Raw genomic sequence first — 22899 nt, 5'->3', positions numbered from 1 at the left:
GAACTAACTTGAGCTAGTACAAATGAAATCCGCTGTTCTGCCTATGAAGCTGTCCCAAGTGGCATCTGTTTTAGTGTGAATTTTTTTTATAAATGTACAACAACATGGAAGCGTTAGATGTATGGCAGGTTAAAGTACAACCATTACCTTGAATCTAGGGTATGATGAAATGTTTCACTGCAAAATCATAAGAAATTGTAACTGCTTGCCGACATTCTTTTATCACCTAAAGTTTGTTATAGAACTGCATTCAGCATTTGCTGGATGATACGACTTCACTAAAAAGGCAAGCAGACTGTCCTTTCGTGAGTAACACAGCTGTAGTATTTTATTCAACACTATTTACAAATATACTGCTATGGAGAGAAGTGTGAACAGTGCTATGATCTGGTCCAAGCATGTTTCACATAATATTCACATTTACTCATCTGTAGGTGAGGAACCTAGCTCCCTTTGGAGCATTTGTTGATATCGGTGTACACAAAAGTGGGCTCATACACACATCCAAGATGGGAGGAAAGGCGCTAGCAGTTGGCAATCAGGTCAAAGTCAAGATACTTACTATTGATATCGGAAAGGCTAGAATAGGGCTGAAACTTCTCAGAGTTCTGTAACGCTATCGGATATATTCATTGAGTGAGCCGTGACAACTGCATATTTAGTGCAATGTTTCATCTGTTGAAAAGGATTAATGGCAGTGCTGGTTGTTTTTTTTTCAGTTTTTAATTAGAGATTATTGTTCTTGTTTCATATGGTTTATCAATATAGGTTTTATTATTATTATATGTACAATGTGTGTCTATCATGCCCAACATATATGGGTGAAAGGACAAGAAAACAGCTCAAGGGTCTGTCAAGGTCTCCCATAATCACATGTAACATTCTATCTCTGTTCTTTTATCTTCGTGTCTCACATATCCTCGTCTTCAGAGTCGGATTCCTCAAGGGATTCCTGTGATTGATAAGAGGAAATGACGATCAGTCAAGTAAATCAAGCTATCCATAGTAATTCTATATACAGTAGAGTGAGTAGACGCTCCTATAACGTAATTTCCAGATAATGTAAAAATTTATGCAAAGTTTTTGCTTCGTACTACTTGAAGAATTTCATAGAGTAAAGTATCAACTCGTTCTCAACGTCGATTTAAATAGTAACATATCTCGCCATACTTGTGAGAGAAAAAATGACATACTTATAGCATTGTATCTACTATACGTACAACTTCCATGACACTTTAGTTTATCGTAACAGATCATCAGATGTGTTGACAGAACAGAATAGGTAGCTGCACAATTGCTCTTAAATCCCTAAACTTGATTGAGTCGCACAGGTGTTACAGTGTCGGTCTACCAATCTGAATATCACGAGTTGGAATATCGTTTAAAGTTGTATTTTATCCTAGCCTTGACCACTAGATATAGATAGATGACAAACAGGTAGGCACCGCTTTTTTATAGTAAAGATTTGTTTTGTATAAAATATCTGTTATTAGTTTTACTTTGCCGTCTAGAGAAAATAAAACAACTCATTGTCAATGGACATCGACGATGTGCGTTTCCCATCTACTTATTGTAAAATTACTGCAATTTTAGTCCATAAAACCAGTGAAATTGATCCGAAAAAAATGAAAAGTTGTCAATGCAAACTAATAATACTGCCTTTACAGTATGGCCAAAGGGGCAATTTTTTAAAGATCCTGAAACGGATTAGGCAATTTACATGTATTTTACTGTTCTTATAACATAAAATCTCTATAACAAACATTCCTAGATCGGATTATTTATGTTGTAGGAGCGGCTACTGTAATAGAAGCTTGTTGTGACCTAACTTGAGAAAACCCTAGTAATGAACCCTATAGACATGTGATGAACTCTATAAACCAGTGATGAACTCTATAAACAAGTGATGATCTCTACTAACACATGGTGAACCTTATAGACACGTGAAGAACTCAGTAGGCACGTTATAAACTATGTACATGTATAACATTCAAGTGACAAACCTTGGCATATTTCTCAGCAACATCAAAGGCTTCTTTAGGAACCAATTGGTGCAGACCTCCAGTGTCTATAATAGCAAAGTCAATACAGGTTCAATCAGACACAACCTCAACATGGCAGCATGCAGTTTATACAGTATACCTATTTACAACACCAATCAATTCAGTTGTTGTGAATAACCGAAACATTCATAAAAACTAGAAATTCCACTGTCATACAGCCCACGACCAAAGAGATATTGGAAAAAAAGAAAGGGTACTGATGGCTGAGAAATGCAATATTAGCAGTCAAATGAGACTGCAGTGCAATAGGATAACTGCAATGGTAGCTGTAATGTACTGGGTGTGGGTGTTATTATATACAACAAATAGCAATAATGAAAGGAAAAGATTATATGTTTATATCTCTCCCCCTGCAATAGGAGAAATGCAATATTGGCCAATATTAGAAGTTAAATGCACTGATATTATTAGAATAACCAATATTATTAATATAGTAATAATATAAAACCAATACACAATTTTGTTTACATTTAAAAACGTCATAGTTTTTATAATATCATAAGTATAATGTCATAGTCTTAAAATCTCATAAGAATCGTTAGAAAACAATATCATCTTCATTTCCTTTACTTACACTGCGTTGTACATCAGTTAGAATACCGAAGTACTCAAGAGACTAAAATGTCAGTTACTTTGAAATCGGCAAAAATGAAACGATTTCAGTACTCCTACATTAATTACAGAAACCTTCTACAATGCTATAGACTGGTGAAATGTGCACGTTAACCTGTCTATTTGTGTATAATCCGATCAGATGGGTTAGTTTTAGGAATTTGCGGTAACCTTTCAAAGGCTTGCTAACATATTTAAATAGGTTTATATGCGTTTTGTATCATTATTATCCTTAAACGACTACTGAAAAATAGTTAAATTTGTTGATAGGATTTCATTGCAAGGGTTTGGTGACGGCTGTTAACGGATAATTTTTTGGGAGTTGTGTGCACATGTACATTTATCATAAATCTCCCAATCAATCGCTTCGCTCTTGTTTGGTCGTGGGATAATTATGGCTTCTTAAAAGAAAACAATTCTGTAAACTTATGAAAATCAGCAGAGTTGAGAGCCATTCAGAAATAGTCAGTATAGATACCACTCAACCGATGAAAATATGTACAAGTGAATTACTCAAATGACAAATACTTCACACTACTTGGACTTTGAGCAGAGAAACGGTTAAAAATGATTTTAAAAGACTATTCAATTACTGGTCAACAGAAACTACCTTGACTATAGCATGATTGGGTGTTTGAGCTGATCAAGCAAGGCACTCACCTTTTCCCACCCAGCTAAGTTCCAGCTCAAATGCTTTATCTTTCACATCGTCATGCACAGTATATATACTGCAACATAGATTAAAATTGTCAGAGCAATTTCCACCAATTCCTATTGGTAGCTTTAATTTTCTCCCCAAGTTCACAAGAATTTCCTGCCATTCAAACTAAGCTCACAGACTGTGTATAACATGTGGTGGGCAATCTCTATATATATATATATATATATCTCACAATCTATTATATATATATATATATATACATACATGTATATATATGTTGTCAGCAACAAATATGCATTCTTGCTGACATAGTTGAGTATTTGGAAGAGCTCCTGCTAAACCAGAGGCACTTCATGACATTATTTGTAGATACAAAATATATTTCAGAGTTAACTCGTAACACACAACTATTCAATAACTTAAATCCAGCTCATTGAGTAACCAGCAGCCTTTAGTATACAAGGCAAACAGCTGAAACAAGCCAGCATCACAAACTGAGAACCTACATTTTTGCTGCTTCTTTGACAATTTCTTCGCATGTCATGTTCAACATTTTTAATTTCTCTATTTCTGTTTTTGCTGCCTGCTTAGCTTTACCAGCTGCAGCACCAAAGTAACCCTGCAATGGACAGCACTTAAATGTATGTACAAACAATGATACACTACCATTTACAGTTGTATTATATTAGAACATTCTTATAAGATATCATAGACCATCACATACACATAGTTATGGAGCGCGTGAGTTTGGGAGTTATGTAATATTATTACAGGAACAATTCTGAAAATGAGGCATTGGAAATATATTATAATATGTTACAGCTTATTGACAGAATGCATAAAATTCAAGTTAGTTTCTCATTACTAAAAATTAAGTCTTCAGTCATAAAAGATACAAAAAGAAGATATGGAAGCAATAATAATGAATAAACCTGTATTACTATATTCATATGAACTACAGTGAAACGCCGTCATACACAATTAATTCATTCTGAGATCTGCTTTCTATGTTAAAACTGTTGTATGCGGAATCGAATAGTCCAATAAACTACTCAGTAATTAATGTAATTCCATCCCACCGACCAAACACATGCAACATTTTCATAAATATTGTAGATAAACATACATGACATTAATGCAGACACATTATATAACCTAACTCTATGTGAAAAATTGAATGATTAGTGATAAAAAAGATCTTGTTATTTACTTGCGTTGAGACCACCTAGGGCAGCCTAATTAGTCCTGTCGGTTCAGTTCAAGGATGTAAAACGATTGGGAAACGCACCAATAGAAATGTAAGCTTGTTGTTTTACGACACAATAGGTTACAGGTTAATAATAAAATTGTAAGTAACATCAAAACTAGATGGCTACAACCTAGTGTATCTATAAAATAGTAGTTGTTATCTCATGGCACCCAAATGCAACCGGAGTAGACAACTCCTCTTGGCCTCGTTATTAGCCATCATCAGTGCGTGATGGCTAATAAATGATGGTGCATGATGGTAAAGAAATGGAGAAGAAAGGGCAGGTAGAGAGATCAACATAGATCAGATAAATATTAAGCTAACCTACAGTTCGCCTTGTGTTATATTTAAAAAGTTAAAGTTTCAATTATAATTTTCGTAAACCTTGTTGAGGCTATGGTGTATAAAGGTTTGACTGTATCTCCGAGTAACACCAATTGGACAGAGACCTTATCAAACCAACTAACAGTACTAAAGACAACAAATGACAACTTACATGTGAAATACCACTGGGCTCAATGCCATACATAGATGGACCATCCGTCTCTGTGTACGAAGCTAAGATGATGGAAACACCGAATGGTCTTACTGCACTGTACAGAGTGTATGCGTGTACATAGGATGACACCTTGTCTACTAGGAACTGTAAACACAAAACTTCATTAACAGCATAATGTTAATGTTGTACCATGTTATAATCCAAGGTAGGTTATTCAAATACAAAATGTAAAATGTAGCTTGAATATTTTAATGAAGAATCATGGTTTGATAAAAACACTAAAAATTAGGCAAACAAGAAATATCAATTCTCAACAGCGCCTTATGCCTGCTAGCTACAACTAGCCAGACTAAAACAGTAGGAATCATAGCACATAGTATCAAGTACAAGTATCAGTAGTACATACAGGTATCAATCCGCCTATTCGAGTAGTCCATATGAGACTAAATTTAATCTTATACATATACATACAAGAATGTATTTAAAACACTGTAAAATCAGATCGTTAAAATGAAAATCTAACATTTTAGTCTGTCGCAAATATTTTTCGCTGATGTTTAGTGTCCAATTATTGTGAGAGTTACCAGAAAAACCAAGAGTTTAGTTAATACGAAAACCAAAGATCAGCTGTTAAATGAAGATAGATAACACAGTATATATGAGTTGAACAGGGTTGGCACAAAAAATCAATGATCAGTACCTAAATCATGACTTTCCACGAAAAATAGCAATGGGTGACAAATCTGTAAACGCTCCTGTCATGTGTAATACAATGTTACAGAATGAGCACTGAAGTTAAAGATAGGACCTTTGAGTTTATTTACTAAACCTCAAAGCAGGATTAATTGTGAATAAATGCTAGGTTCTGTAATTAGTACAGTTTTCTATCACTACTTTGGTCAAATTATAAATGACATTATGGCCTCAAACACTTCAATGCAATCCGCTCAAGTGCAAGCATTAAAGCATGTGATATGAATGAAACAAAATCTCCACCTTAGATTTTGCTCATTCAAAATTAAGTAACTGGCTAGGTACTAAAAAATCAGCAAACAATTATACTTCCCATGATCAATAGCTTAGATCACACCAAGGAAAATTGTGCTTAAATATTTCACAGTACTTTTTATGTCTTTTGATTTTCACTCTTACTTTGTGTAGAAACACTGGTAGTTTTACTCCACTAATTACACGGAGCTTGCGCATTATAATTTTATATGGATGTTGAGTACAAAAAATGTAAGAAGTTGTCAAACTGAAGCAGGTAAGTCACTAATATAAAAAAGTGGGTTCACCTGATGTAAAATTCAATTCACAAACGATTTGCACAAACAAAAAATCTATTGTCAAAACAACAAAAGACTTGTGAAAAATTGATTAAAATAAAAAATCATGATTTTTTTTAACCCTGAAGTTAGAGCGGGTAGCATACCTTGAGAGGGATCGGTGATCTGTACTGGTTTCTGTAACTTACAGCTTCATCGCGAGCAATTTCAACAACCGCTCTAGCATCAGCTAGCAAGCCAGCAATGCACATACCAATATGTCTGTCTATGTTAAATATCCTTTTGTTAGCTCCATATTCATAGAGTTTAGACGTTACTAGCTTTTCCACAGCCAGAACAACACCGTCCTTGGCTCGGATTCCAATCGCAGTCCTTAAAAATTGAAAAGGGCAGCTTTGAAGCAAAATTATTGAGCATGTTTTATGACATAAAGAGTTGCCGGTAACTAATAAATTGAAAGTAACATCAAAACTAGATGGCTGCAACCTAATGTATATATAAAATAGTAGTTGTTATCTCACGGCACACAAAGTAGACAACTCCTTTTGGATTGTTGTTAACCATTATCAATCGCTGATAGGCTTAGTGTGAGATGAAACTGAATGGGGTCACAGACAACGGCGAATGTGTCGTCAAAATATAGCAAAAGCCAAGAACAAGCTAAGTGTAACCTCAATGGTATAACCTGTCATATCATACAGTAACGCAGCTAACATAACTACTTTAGGCACACTGCTGTATCAACAATAAGATCAAGTACCAAGTTTATATGAAGCTACTTGGCAAGTTAAACAGTCTATGGCAATAATACTTTAGCAACAAGCATAAACATTTAATAATAAAGTCAGAGATCACCAACACAAGACCTTGACTGCTGAATTGAATTAGCTATACTGATCAACCAATGGCAAGTATGCTGAAAAACAGATTTGCATCACACAAGGATTTTTCAACATTACAATAGAAACTTATGATAAAATTCGCGTAGCAACCTGTAATAAAATTACTATAACAACCTGTAATAACATTACCATAGTGACTTGTGATCGCAATGCCATAGCAACCTGTGAAAACATTATCTATAAAATACACAGTCTAGAAACTTACCCGCTGTTTTCAACAGCCTTCAGAGCGTATTCCACTTGAAACACCCTGCCATCTGGAGAGAACTGTGAAGCTGACAAGTCATACTATAACATAACAAATTTTTCAAGTCAATCTCGATATTCTTTATTAACATTTTTAAATGTAGAAGTTAACTTTTATTACAATGAACTGAAAAGCTGGTTTGCATTGAAAATGTTTTTTATAGCTACAAACAGCTTTCTTGGAATTGTGAATTCAAGTCACTCATCACCACCAATGTACATAAATAGCTCTTTACTGGGCACACAACTTTTATAGTCCCACCTAACTATGTTATTTATTAACATGCATAAAAATTCCAATGATGTATGGTAGGAATAAGTGACAAGAAGTTGTCAAAAAAAATGTTCAACAGACTATTGTAGTAATTTGCATAAGAAGTTTAAAGCTTGTTTTGTATAGTATTTTGTACAGTGACCCTTCCCCTTTAGTGGCATTTTATTAGAGGTGATGTTCAAATAAAGGGTGACGCTGTATTTTTCGACAAGCTCGTCAGAATTTAGGGAAGATAAACTTAACCCTTGATGAGCAAAGCGATGTTAACACAGCCTATATTTTGCACTCTCCTCTAAACAGAGCAACATTAATGCTGTTGGCCTCAGTATTTTTTAAAAACTGTATTTGATATACAGTCAAACATGGATAACTCGAACTTAACGGGACCGAGCGAAAGTGTTCAAATTATCAGAGCGTTCAAGTTATCAGAGCACTGTCACAAGTCCATGTATTTACTTATTTATTAGTAGATACATGTACATATACAAACTATAATATAAATCAAAAGCACAAATGGCTTGTTTCAAATTAAATGCTTCTAATGTAAAGTTTAAAACATTTTTATCAAAAAGTATAGAGATTTTTCTATCACTTGAGATTGGTTTGTTGTTTGAGGTGATGTTATTGCCAGGACGTTTTTTAGATTGACATTGGCAAAACTTGATCATTGTTGAAATGCTCAAAAGAAAAGACATCTTTTTCTTTTGAGCGTTTTACCCACGATCAATTTTGCCGATTTTTCTTGAAGTTTATGAAAAGATTACCTCACTTTACCTTGCTTCCGAAGGGCGATCGCTAAGCGGATGTTTGGTATAAATCAAATTTCACCAATCTTTAGAAAAGTCGTTGACAAAACTATTTTGCCGATGGTGGTAATAACGACACTTATGAATTACGAAAAGTTGAGGTTTACCTCTATGGTTTGGAATAAAGTGATTTTCTAAAGCGATAACAACCGTTTCGGTAGCTGTTAGGCAAAAAACAGTTCGAGTTAACAGTGTTGAGTTCGAGTTATTTATAGCAATTAATCATTACGTGGGAACGGACCAAAGAAACCGTTCGAGTTAACCATGTGTTCGAGCTATCCGTGGGCGAGTTATCCATGTTTGACTGTATATCAGAATATATCAGACTATCAGACCGAAATATCAGACCGAGTTCAACAAGGCACTACTTTTGAGAAGTTTAGCCGGATGCAGCGATTAATTATTTTGATGTTGTCGCTTTCAAAGTTTTAAAGATAACAACCATAAAACTTTAAAGTTAGAAAACGGACTTCGATATGCCATAACAATGGCTGCTCATACGCCTTACGGTGTTCCTGAAAAGAATTTTCATTGTTCATCAAAACACATTAAAATTTTCAGATCAGATTGTAAACAAAGTTATGGACAAATCTGAAAGCAATGGATGAAATGTGTACATTAGCCTTTAGATTTTTGGTGACTTCAAATTAGAGTGTAGTTCTGATGATTATTACGATTGATCTTCTCAGGCGTACCATCGCTAAAATTATGGTAACCAGTTCTGCAACAACGAAATAATTTATTGCTATTGTTGTAACCGAGTCACTATTAGTACCATTTCGTGAACACGTTTCCACTGATCGCTTTTTATTATGGGTTCATAAAGATCATAAAGATCAAAGAATATCAAAGTGAACAAATAGAAGTGACGTTCAATAAAAGGGTGGCACTGTAATTTTCAACCCTTCTCCTTTAATGGCATTCTATTCAAGGTGGCATTTAAATAGAGGTTTTACGATATGCACTAGCACTATAAATACTAGTATACAGTATATACTAGCACCTAAATATGCTGATGCATACATGGTACATTGTATTTATGGTATTGCCTGCATCCAGCATACTGCTAGTACAGCAGTAAAGTAAACTAGCTAGAATAAAGTCGAGTACTGCAGGTAATAGAGTGTCAGCCTATGAAGCTGAATGTCATGAGTTGGAGTCTCAAACAAAGTAACATTTTATGAAGCACTTTAATTACCGCCTATCTTAGTTCTTTAGTGAGACAGCTTCAAGCAAACTACAGAATAATCGGAGTCTTATGAGTAATTGACCTCCTTTGGTCCTTGCAGAATAATCTTTTTATAATAACAGCGGTGTCCGGTGACGTTAAAAAATCTTGTGTGTGGGAAGAGTTATAAGAGAAGACTGTCAGAACTTTATGTGTTACCTATGGTTTATTTTATGTAAAAACACAAGCCAACTTCAACTAACAGGAAAGTTTTAACACGATAAGAAGACTGCTGATATCTGAACCTGTGTTGCAATATTTTGACACAAGCAAATATCCCACACAAAATTATGCTTCTAAGTCGGGATTGGGTGCTGTTCTACTTCAAAATGGAAAACATGTTACATATGCATCAGTGGCTTTGACCGAGACAAAATGTAACTATCCTCGAACAGATTAAAAAGATTTGTCTTTTTTGGCTGTAAAATATTTCACAGCTATTTGTATGGTCGGGCATTTGTGATGCAAGTTGATCACAAACCTCTTGTATCTATGTGAAAACAACACTACATAATATGCTTCCTCGACGTCAATGATTACTACTAAACTCCAGTGATATGACATAGCTGCACCAACTTACGTGCTTGGCACGTAAGTATCTGTATATATGCATATATGTATATTGCAGACACACTTTCAAGGACTTATTTACAGAAGATTACGCAAGATCAAACTGATTTGAATAAGTAGTGATGGTGCACATGCTTGAGATAACCTGGCGCAAGGTTGTCTTAGTGCTGTCTATACTGAAGATGCCACAATGAAAGCACTATGGGAAGCTGTATATCAAGGGTGGCAATGGTCAAGCAAAGCCTTAGCTCCTATTTGCATTCAATGGAAACATTCGAGGTGAAATCTATGAGCAAGATGGATTGCTGTATGCTGGTGAATGTCTTATAGTGCTACATGCTGAGAGGAAGTCTATTCTTCGTAAACTACTCATCGGCCATTTGGGAATCCAGAAATGTCAAAAGTGTGCTAAGAAGTCATTTTTAGCCTGGGCTCCGTAGTGATATTCAGACAAAGGTAGCTCAATGTGAAACTTGCGCTCACTTTGCTAACAACTAGAGAAGAACGCCACTTATGCCACATGAGATACCTGATCTGCCATGGTATAAGGTTACAATGAACATTCTCGAGTTTCAATCTCGAAGCTATCTCACGGAAGTGAACCGTTATTCACATTTACCAGAGTTAAGACTGCTACAGCATAAGACTGCTGATGTGGTGCTGGCTTTGGAGTCAATATTTTCTATTCATGGCATGCCTGCAACAATTATGGCTGATAACAGCCAAAGAATGCAGACGTCTGCAGCTGATTGGGGTTTCCAGATTCTGACATCTAGTCCAAGATATCCCAGATCTAATAGTATGGCTGAGAGGTACAGTAGATGCTATTATAACGTATACTTCCAATAATATAAATTCCAGATAGCGTAAAATGTTTATGCAAGTCTTTGCTCCGTACTACCTAAAAATTCCATATACGTAAAATGTCAAGTAGGGGCAAGTTCTCAAAGTCGATTTGAATGGTAACATATCACGCTGAATGAGAGAGACAAACGACATACGTACAGCATTGTTTATACAGTACTCATTATTAATACAACTTTCATGGCATTTTGGTTCATCACGATAGATCGTTAGATGGGTTGACAAAACAGAGGATAGGTAGCAGCATTTATCAAAATACTTGAAGGCGATCGATTGGTGCAGGTGGTACAGAGTTGGTCTAGCAACCTGAATGTCACGATTGGAGTATTGTCAAAAGTTATCTTTTATCCTAACCTTGACCCCTGGATACAGGATAGATGACGAACAGGTAGACACGGCTCTTTTTATAGTAAAATATATTTTTGTTTTGCTTTATTGTAGACATATAAGCTATTTGTTATTAGTTTTACTCTGCAGAATAGACTTTGCAGTCTAGAAAAAATAAACAAATCGATGAAAATGAATGTTGAAGATGTGTGTTTTCCATTGGCTAATTGTAAAATTACTGCAATCATAGTCTATAAAGGCAGTGAAATTGATCATAAAAAGGAGAGAAGTTGTCGATACAAACTAATAATATTGCAGTTATGGTACAGCCAACAAATCAAAAAGTTGAATCTGAATTTTCCTTTTTGAATGGCCAAAGGGATGAGGTTGGAAAGATCTTGGAATGGATTAGGCAATTTAAATGTATTTTACTGTTCCCATAACGTAAAATCCTTATAACATAAATGTTCCTGGAATGGATTATTTATGTTGCAAGAGTGCCTAATGTACATGCAAACAATGAAACTTTTCTTCAAAAAGCAAGTGAAGCAAGTGATGAAAATGTTTACAAGTCACTTCTAGCCTATAGTGACGCTTCAGTAGGTGGCAGACCACACAGTCTGGCTAAGATGTTGTTCAACCGAGCCTTTAGCAATGGTCTTCCTGTGACCAGATCAGTCCACATGAGTCTCAAGCCTGCTGTATTCGAGCCAAAGTCTTAGCTCCTGGCGGGACAGGCTGTCGAAAAAAGATATTATGACAGCGAAACAAGACCTCTTGGCGATATTAACCCTGATTCAAAGTCTGGGTTCATACAGAAGGTAACACAGAATGGTTCGAGGGCATTGCAATTAATGGTTATGACGCTCCACATTCTTATATGGGAGACAATAGACACGCACTCGTATGCAGAAACAGATGTCATCTTAAGCCTGGCGTAACAAACAAAACATCAGATGAAGAGTTCACTTCATGAAAGAAGAGAGCAGCCGTCAATGCGACCCCAAAGTTGCCAATTATTAACATACCTGTTGAGTTGACTGACACCAATTTCAGAAACAAAGAAATGACCAATTTACTTATCATCACTGGCAAAAGAATGTCTCATGGAAAACTACTGACCAAGCTTAAAGACTTGGACATGATTTGCTAGGCAACCTATGTTCTAGCTTAACCTATACATATGTTATTTCTCTTGCATTCTTATTCAATTTTATATCATTTCCGTTGAATAAAGTTTTATCCTTGACAAAGAGAGAGGTACGTGTTCTTGTTAATGAACATTTATGTTACTACAGCAACCGGTCTGCAGGCGACTTGTAAAACATCACCTGGTATCCAGGATACAACAGTTCGAATATTGACACCAATTATAGAAGTACTGCTTGATTAAACTTACATAGTTTTCTGATTAACGAATACCTTTTCCCTGGTTGGCCAGTCTATGTCCCATTCTTGTATAATCCACAATTATGTCAGAACAAATTAACTAATACAGGCAAATACATTGATACTTATTCAACAATACATGACATCTGAATTCTTGTTTTTGAGGTTTTTAAATAGAAGGCTATTGCTACAGTTATCACGGGCAAGGACCTTGGTAAGTTAGATGTTGTTAATTTATTAAGCCACCAACATATCAGTGTCATTTGAAGCTATGCAAACATGTTCATTTGATTTCATGACTATCAGACTTGACATGAACTAGAAAGATAAATTATTTGATCGAGTCTAAAAGCTTATGGTTTGAGATAAATTTGGGCCATTCAGTGAGGTATTGGAATTCGGCTCCATATGCAAGTTAGCGAGTCTAGGTGTGCAAACTCGATTGACGGCATTTAGATTGTAGCGAAAATAATTTCAATCTTATAAAATGACACTCAAACCAACTTAATGTACTATTACAAAACAAGAAAACTCCTCTCAAAGGAAAGAGTGAGCCCAAAATTATGATAGGTCATGACATGTGCGAAGTGTAGACTGAATATTTTTTATTTATTTATAAGCTGTATGTGAAACTGGGGTACCGACGAGGCAAACAATACAAAGTAATAAACCAATCATATCTTTTCTTCACACAAAAATGTGGTAGAAGCCTACAGATAAAAACAATGATCCAAAGTTGTTTCTTGAATGAGGTGCAAAAAATAAAATAACTATGAACTCATCTCAGTTCCAATATTTTTTTGGAGCGACTATCGCGAAGTTGGACAATTGAAATCAACGTCGCACAGTTAAGTGAATCCCAAAATGCCAGGAGAATGTTGTAACTCATTACCAGCTTCAACTTTGTCAGGCCTACTGTATATTGTTGCATGGAAATAACACCCAAACAGATACAAACAGGGAGTGAAGCCAGACCACAAGATAAGCATACAATATGTACAAGCAGCAAGATGCCAAGACATCAAAAGATCCAATCATTAGAAAACGTCAAAAAGTAAGAAAAACTTCAAAAATGGGAGGAATCAATCGTAGAAAATGAGTCAATCGCCTAGGGAGTAACCACTAAAACGACATTAAAGCGAATCAGATTACACGTATGACGATCTGTCATCCTCTGACAGACACAATATAGATACCAGGAGTAAGTCACGAGCTCAACCCTACAAGTTTACATCACATACACCAGCTGGAGACTGACGCAAACAAGATATCTCCCCATACCTGATGTAATAAAGCATTGAATTTTAACACTGACCCTACTCCCTACAGGCTAGCCTTTCCATTTGCTAGACAACTATAACGGAGAACAGCTCCAATGACTCAGCCTCTCTTTCACGAGACTCTACTTAGGCGCTCTCTCCTCTGCCTCTACTTAGGCGCTCTCCCCTCTGCCTGCTGAAAAGCCTCTCTTTCTTCTACATGTAGAGTCTCTCTTTCCCAAGGGTATGGTTAAGCGCTTTCACCTCTGCCTGCTGAGGAGCCTCTTTCTTTCCTGTCTGTGAAGTCTTTCTTTTTCGGAGGCCTGCTTGGGCACTCTCCCCTCTGCCTGCTGAGTCTCTCTCTCCAGCCTGTAGAATCTCTTTCCTTCACCATTTGCTGAAATTCTCTACCTGTGAACTTTCATGACTCTCATTTGACTGTCGAGGCTCACAGCCTTACGGGACTGAGCAAACGAACATGGACATACCTGCCAACTCTCACGCATTGGGCGTGAGACTCACGCAATCACCCCAAAGAAAAAACGAAAATGCGTGAGAAATGCGTGAGATTTTTGCCCCAATTTCGACAATTTTATATATACTATCATTGACACATCAATTGCCCTAAAACCAAATCTCACGCATTGCCCCACTCTTGGGTTGGCAGGTCTGAACATGGATGACCGTTCGAGTAAGGGTGTAATTTTTATTGGCTATTTTAACCTTCTGTCAGTAATATTATTGCTTCAAATTTGTTAGTGGTGTATTTTAATTGCTAGACTTATAGAATAAATAATTATCTTTTATTACAAGTAAATATCAGTATTGCTTGTAATAGCTTAACATCTTCACTGGTACCTGAACCACTGTGGCAGATTTGTTACTCCTCGTATTATACAGCTCATTTCAAGTGCATGCTTACTTACATTATTAGTCAACCCCGCGTCATTAACCCATATATGGTCATTATTACCATATATAGTCGTTATGCCCTTACATGGGCGAGCTGCAGCCTATATAAAGGAAGGCATAGCCGCAGTGGGGGCAGTTGTTTTTGTAATCTAGTCAATACAATTATATACACACACACACTCTCTCTTCATTTCTCGCTTGAGCGGTCAGCAAGAATTAATGCCGAATAGTCGACCAGTATAGGCATCATCGGTCAGCTAGTTGACTACGGGGTCAACAGCTAATGTGCCCTGACTGGGTCGACCTAATTAGAGGAAGAGAGGTCGACCTAAGCTAATCAGACAACGGACCTTAGGGTTGACGTGGTCTTCTATAATCACTTACAGTTATAAGCACGGCAAGCTTAATGTAAGCCGACCTGTCAGGTCGCCATTAGGTACACTGGTAGACCAAGACAAAAACCAGTACACTGGTGGCAGCGGTGGGATCGTCTGACCATGCCTGGAAGGCGGTCAACCAGGAGAGAGGCAGCTGAGGCTGACCTCCATCAAGCTGATCAGTATGGGCGGATGGCTGACGCCATAACTGAGGCTTTACGGCAATCTCGACCAGAGAGGGACTTCAAGCCCCCTAAGTTTGATGGCAGTGATGATGTTGAACTGTTCATCAGTCAGTTTCAAGAAGTAGCTGAAGCTAATCAATGGTCTGCAGGGTCAGCACGTCTGCACCTCAGAGAGGTGCTGAAGGACGGTGCTAAAAGCTGTGGCAGGGGAGAAACTACAGATGCCATCTTTGCAGCCTTGAGAACTAAATTTGGTCTGACAGAGAGGCCAGGAGTCGATTAAACCTCAAGAAGGAAGTCAAGGTTAGCTTGCAAGATCATGCAGCGGAAGTAGAAAGACTAGCCAATATAGCTTATGCTGATCTGCCTGAGCACCATCGTGCAAATATGGCATTAGATACTTTCTCCATGACATTGGGCAACACCTATCTACAGAGGCATCTGTTAGCGGTGGGAGCACGGACTTTGGGAGAGGCAGTGCAGGCTGGAAATGACTTTCTGCAAATTCAGCCATTTAATCCTCGGTTGACCCAAAGGTCAACCATCATGGCTATAGAAGGGGAGGAAGAGGATGACCCCAAGGCAGCCCAGGTCGACCTCCCACAAGCTACAAAATCGGCTACGTTGGAAGATGTCCTTGTAGCCCTAAAGGAGCTGACCACCTTGACGACAAGACTGGCGGTCAATGGTAGCCAACCCAGAAGCCAAGGTCGGACTACTCCAGAGCCGCAGCAAATCAGAAGGGCGACCAGCTGTTGGGAATGTGGAATAGTCGGACATGTCAGACGACAGTGTCCTCAGATGGCAGCTACCCAGCCAGCAAGAAACCAGCAGCAGGGAAACGGACATCGTCCACAGCAGTAGGGGGACATACTGACTGTGGACCCTCAAACCAGAGAAAGCCACCTTGGCAAACCCCACGTCGGACAGGTCGACCTCAGACCCCCCATGGGTCGACCTCAGTCCTACTACAAAACTCCTTTGACTCACTAACTGAGCAGCAAACAGAGGAAATCCAAACCCCAAACCCAGTGGTTACAGAAAAGCTCCAGACAAGGAGACGGCGTAAGAGGTGGCAGCACACCGGTCGGACGACTCAGCAGGTCAGTCCTGAGAGAGTGGCTGCGGACACCCTTTGGAAACCGTACAGTAGTAGCTATTTCTTACCTGGGAAGATTATGGGCCGACCTGCTCATTTCCTGATAGACAGTGGATGCACCTCCAACCTACTCAGCCGTCATGTCTTTGACCGGCTTCCCGCGGGGTTGAAGGCTCAGTTGGTAGAGAGAACAGACTATGGCACGATGGCTGACGGGTCTCGCCTAAACTTTCATGGCATGTTGACCGTACCCATCCGAGTCAGAAGTGTACAAGTGACTGTATCACTTCTTGTATGCCCCCTAAAAGAAGATGCCATCATCGGGATGCCATTCTTGACAGACCAATGCTGTGAGATGAATTTCCAAGAATCCACATTCGTAGTGAATGGTCAGAAGCTGATCTGCACAGATCGGGACGGACGACCCTTGGTGAGCAAGGTGCAGGTTGTCCGTACCATGACACTTCAACCTCGGTCGGAGATGGTGGTTACATGCCGCCTCACGACCCACACCTACCAACCCTTAGGAATGGTAGAGGGATCAGGAGATCGGTACATGGTGGCTGCCAGCCTCCACCTACCTGATGAGAAGGGAAGAGTGGCCCTGCGTTGTTTGAACCCGACAGATTCCCCTGTACAGGTAGCGTCGGGAACTGTGATTGGCAGCTACACAGGAGTCGATGAAACTGAAATCGGCCAGCCCTGGACAGAAGGGGGGCCAAAGGGAGCGAGACCAAGCCAGGATACCCGGCCTGACCCGAAGGTGGCTCCTCACGTGAAAGAGCTGTATAGCCAAGCTATAGTGCACTGTAGAAGTGACTACGACAGACAACAGGTAGTTAGGCTCCTTGATCAGTATGCCGATGTTTTCAGTAAAGGGGATGGAGATGTGGGTCGGACTACCTTGGTCCAACATGAGATACCCACGATAACGGATGCTCAACCAATTCGGCAGACCCCATACAGGGTTGGCCCTGAGAAGGAAGCGGAAATAGATCGGCAGGTCTCTGAGCTGGCCAAACAGGGAATGATAGAGCAGGCATATGGAGCTTGGAGCTCTCCTGTGGTCCTGGTCAGGAAAAAGGATGGAACCTGGAGACTGTGCATTGACTATCGGAAGTTGAATGCGGTCACTAAACAGGACGCATATCCACTTCCTCGAATCGATGACAGTCTGGATGCTCTGTCAGGCAGCAAGTTGTTCAGCACTTTCGATTTGATGAGCGGCTATTGGCAGGTACCCCTGTCGCCAGGAGCGCAGGAGAAATCAGCCTTCATCACGAGAAGTGGGCTTTGGAGATGGAAAGTGCTGCCTTTCGGGCTGACGTCGGCCCCTGCCACGTTCCAGAGGCTTATGGAGCGAGTGCTGCAAGGGCTCCACTGGAAGACGCTCTTGCTGTATCTGGACGACATCATAGCCATGTCAGCCGACCTCCAGAGTCACCTGTCTAGGCTGTCAGAAGTACTAGACAGGCTTCGACAAGCCGGCTTGAAACTAAAACCATCTAAATGTACCCTCATGCAGACAAAAGTGAAGTACCTCGGACATGTGGTGAGTTCGACTGGGGTAGCCAAGGATCCGGAAAAAGTGGAAGCGATCCACAGGTGGTCGGAGCCAACCGATGTGACTCAGCTGAGGGCTTTTCTCGGCACTACCGGTTACTACCACCGATACGTGCCCGACTACGCTTCGGTTGCCAAGCCCTTGACACTACTCACGGCAGAAGGGTCCACCTGGAAGTGGGGTCAACCTGAACAAGAAGCTTTCAGTCACCTCAAGTGGCTCTTGACGCATGCCCCTGTACTAGGCTACCCAGATCCGACCTTAGAGTACACCCTTGACACAGATGCCAGCAACGTCAGAACTGGGGCCGTATTGTCCCAGGTCCAACAAGGACAGGAGCGAGTTATCGCCTATCACAGCAAGACGCTCTCCCCTGCGGAGAGGAACTACTGTGTCACGAGGCGAGAACTCCTGGCGGTGGTGTTAGCCGTGAAACATTTCCGGCCCTATTTGTACGGTCGAGAGTTTGTCATCAGGACCGACCATGCTTCCCTAGTCTGGCTGCACCGGAGAAAGGAACCTTCCTGTCAGATAGCCCGGTGGTTGGAAAGCTTGTCGGAACACAGATACAAGATTGTGCACCGAAAGGGAGAGAAGCATGGAAATGCTGATGGCCTGAGTAGGCAACAGTGTGAAGACTGCAAGCAATGTGCCTCAATAGATAGACGAGATGGTGGGCCTCCCCGCTCGGAGATCTGTAAGGAATTACAGGAGGGGACGATTCCCTCAAGTCGAGTTCCCATGGGAAATCTGGATGAGATTGGATGGCCACTTCTGCCCCAGCAACCCCAGAGATGGAGGAACCAAGCAGTGGGCGTCCCGGCAGATGTGGAGATCGACCAGGTCGGACCCAACAGCGGGCCTCGGAGGGACAAGGAGGCCGGCCCCAGGCCAATCCAGGAGCGCGACCCTAGTGTAAACAAGAAGGTCGACCAAGGCTTAGGTCAGCCCCCCCCTATTATAGAAAAACGACCCTCTGCACAGACGAAAGCTGGCGAAATTGTTGCGCTACAAAAGAGAGCAGAGACGGCAATCGGGAAAATTTACCAGGCAGTGTTGACTGGTAGACCCATAGATGCCCAAGTTTTACAACTAGGCGACCCAGAGTTGAAGAGGCTAGCCAACATGTTTTCACAGCTACGGATCGATCCCGACGGGGTCTTGACAGCGACAATCCCAGGAAATGGTAGAAGCAAAGCAGTCACCGTCTGCCCTTTACCTGTGCTGCAAGACCTAATCTGGGAGACACATAGACAGGCCCACAGTGGCGTAGATCGGACACTAAAAAGGGTCCAGTTGGACTGGTATTGGCCAGGAATGACCAGTGACGTACGTCGGACGGTAATGTCCTGTGAAGTATGCCAACAGGCCAAACATGGCACTGGTGCAACAACCTCCAATAGACAGAGGCTCTACGCTGGTCGACCGTGGCAGAGATTGGCTGTAGACCTGGTCGGCCCCCTACCCTTAACCACCCGAGGAAACATCTGGGCTCTTGTGATGACCGACCACTTCACTAGGTGGTCAGACGCTATCGCAATCCCAGATGCCACCGCGCCTACCGTGGCCAGTACGCTGGAGGAAAGGGTTTTCAGTTATTTCGGATTGCCAGAAATAATCCATACTGATCAGAAGGCCCAGTTCGAATCCGACCTATTCCAGGAGCTGTGTCGACTTTGGGGAGTCGAGAAGTCAAGGACGACTCCATACCGGCCTGAAGGTAACGGTATAGTCGAACGGAATAACAGGATACTCGGAGACTCCCTGCGAGCCCTCCTTACTGGAAGAGGACAGGAGGAGTGAGATCTCGTGTTACCACATTTAATGAGAACACTGAGGGGGATTCCCCATTCAGCCACCAAAGAAACTCCAAATTACATGATACTCCGTCGGGAGTTGCGCCTCCCTGACCAACTCCAACATGGGAGTTCAGTGGAATCTTTTCAGAGTACGAATGAGTACGCTATTGCAATCCAAGATCGGCTCTTACAAGCCCATGAGCTTCTCAGGCACAGGCAGTTAGAAATCGTGGCGGAAGACACTACTGAACCACCACTGTTTAAGGCTGGCGACCTGGTCTGGATGACCCGCAGACGCCGACGGAAGGGGGAGAACTCCAAGTTGTCGGCCAAGAGAGTTGGGCCTTACCGGGTAATCCAAAGCTTTCCAAATCACACGTACACAATCGAACGCCGAGGACAGCGTTCTGTACAGTCTGAACACCGGTTGAGAGCTTACAAAGCCTGCAGCAATTATCATGGAAAAGCCCCAGTCTTGCTTGAGCCTAGTAGAAGGCCTAACATGCGTGGAATAAGGAAAAACAATGGAAAAACTCAGGCAGAGCCCGTCTTAGAAGCTGAAAATGCAGAAAAGGCAAATAGGAAAGACAACTCCGAAGGTGGCGATGGGACAACTCCTAAGGAAGCTTTTGACAACCCAGAGAGCCAGCCTTCCAGTGGACAATGCCGAGATACAGAAAACTGCACTCCAACAAGTGCGGAGGCAAGAGAGCCAGCTGTCCACCGACAGCCAGACAATGTTAGCAGGCCTCAGAGGAGTAGGAATTTGCCTCCGCACCTGCGGGAGTATGAGTTGAACAGTATCCAATTAAACAATTCGAGAGCGATTACGTCATCGGCAGCGGCTAGTTTAAAATGTGCTGCCATGCCCCAATCATTCAGTCAACACCAGCCTCAGATTTCCGTTCGGACTGTGAGTGTACGTCCAGAGAGGTTGGAAATCTCGATGCCCAGGAAGTCAATGTCAGCCGCTGACCGGTTGAGGTTAGAGGCTCAGCAATTGCGTAGGACGGCCGCATACTTAGAAAAGCTGGCCGACCAGCAAGAGGCCAGCCCGTAACTGTGACAGTAACAAGCGGTTTAGACTCATTTCCTTCTCTATTTTATCACCTCATTACTATTCTTTTTTTATTTTTAGTATTATTTTTATATATGTCTATATAGACGGATAGCCGTCTATAGGGGCGGCGTATGTGGCAGATTTGTTACTCCTCGTATTATACAGCTCATTTCAAATGCATGCTTACTTACATTATTAGTCAACCCCGCGTCATTAACCCATATATGGTCATTATTACCATATATAGTCATTATGCCCTTATATGGGCGAGCTGCAACCTATATAAAGGAAGGCATAGCCGCAGTGGGGGCAGTTGTTTTTGTAATCTAGTCAATACAATTATATACACACACACACTCTCTCTTCATTTCTCGCTTGAGCGGTCAGCAAGAATTAATGCCGAATAGTCGACCAGTATAGGCATCATCGGTCAGCTAGTTGACTACGGGGTCAACAGCTAATGTGCCCTGACTGGGTCGACCTAATTAGAGGAAGAGAGGTCGACCTAAGCTAATCAGACAACGGACCTTAGGGTTGACGTGGTCTTCTATAATCACTTACAGTTATAAGCACGGCAAGCTTAATGTAAGCCGACCTGTCAGGTCGCCATTAGGTACACTGGTAGACCAAGACAAAAACCAGTACACCACTAATAATCAAATGAGTTCCCATAAGCTAAGCAAAAGTACACCAACTGAACATAGTTAAAATAGAATGAAATAACAAAAGCAAACTCAACACTGATGTTGTGTGTGGATTCGGATTAGATATGCATGACATATTTCCCCCAAACCACTCATAACAATATAATTTCCTGAGCGTACATTTTAGCAATAAAGTTTTTTGGAAGTTTTAACTTGGTATTGTTTAAACTAGTAAGACAGATTGGTCTCACCCCAGTTCCAATCGAGCTCATCCTTTTGTTAGTAGATGAGCTTTAGATTATAAAGAAGGACTCTAATGAAAAAGTTGCAAGAATTCGTAAAATGAATCAGCAGTAAAGAAAAAGTAACTTCTTTATGTGTTACGAAAAATTAACTTGACGGTAAAGGATTTGATTGAAGAAGTCATTGTGTGTAAGGCTACAAGCACATTTTTTGTAAAACCTTTCGGTAAAACCGAACATTTAACAATCTAAGTTTATATAAGCTAATATAGGATAATTTCTTACGTCTATGTTCAAAATCTTTTTTTACCTACGTTAATAAAATTTTCGGACTAATTTTAAATTTTTCTGAAACAGCGATTAATATCAAACGATTTGCATGTTGCTAGTCGTTAATGCGGTGACAGGTCTATGTTCCGCACGCCCTATGTTCCGCAAGGCCCTATGTTCCGCACATTTCCGCAAAATCGAAAGAACTTTCTAAAAAGGACAGACAACTTCTAAAATAAATACAATTATTGCTGTTTAAATAAAATCCGTCTATGCAAAATCACGCCGTTGGAAAAATACAAACCGCTCTGCTGAACTTGAATGAAAATAAAAAGATCTGACGAATGAACGTTCACTAAAAATTAGTAGTGATGATACACGAAATATACGAAAAGAATACGCAAAACTACATCTATTTCAGTCATATCGTTATCTTAAAGTAATATAGATAAAGTCAAAGGCTACTTCATTCTTCTATTTAATTAAATACAAGTGTTCATGTAAGCCTACAT

At 40.3% G+C, this 22899-nt stretch overlaps 2 protein-coding genes across 2 annotated transcripts in view; one reads left to right on the top strand and one right to left on the bottom strand.

The window, feature by feature from the left end:
* Positions 1–783, top strand: part of LOC137401037 (S1 RNA-binding domain-containing protein 1-like) — a 33697-nt gene extending 32914 nt beyond the window's left edge. The window contains exon 17 of the mRNA XM_068087380.1: positions 435–783. Coding sequence (XP_067943481.1) covers positions 435–614 — 180 coding nt within the window. The 3' untranslated portion in view covers positions 615–783. The remainder of the gene's footprint in view (positions 1–434) is intronic.
* LOC137401038 (proteasome subunit alpha type-3-like) lies at positions 734–22266 on the bottom strand. The gene is made up of 8 exons (XM_068087381.1): positions 22127–22266; positions 7478–7560; positions 6517–6742; positions 5082–5228; positions 3843–3955; positions 3336–3403; positions 2004–2068; positions 734–952 (listed from the first exon to the last, which is right to left on the bottom strand). Exons 1-8 carry the CDS (start codon positions 22145–22147, stop codon positions 911–913), a joined length of 765 nt encoding a protein of 254 aa, XP_067943482.1. The 5' UTR covers positions 22148–22266; the 3' UTR covers positions 734–910.
* Positions 22267–22899: the final 633 nt, after the last annotated feature.

This window comes from Watersipora subatra, chromosome 7 (assembly GCF_963576615.1).
Source record: "Watersipora subatra chromosome 7, tzWatSuba1.1, whole genome shotgun sequence".
Taxonomy (NCBI): domain Eukaryota; kingdom Metazoa; phylum Bryozoa; class Gymnolaemata; order Cheilostomatida; family Watersiporidae; genus Watersipora; species Watersipora subatra.
Note: the sequence above shows the minus strand (reverse complement) of the source record. Positions and strands in the feature narration are given on the sequence as shown.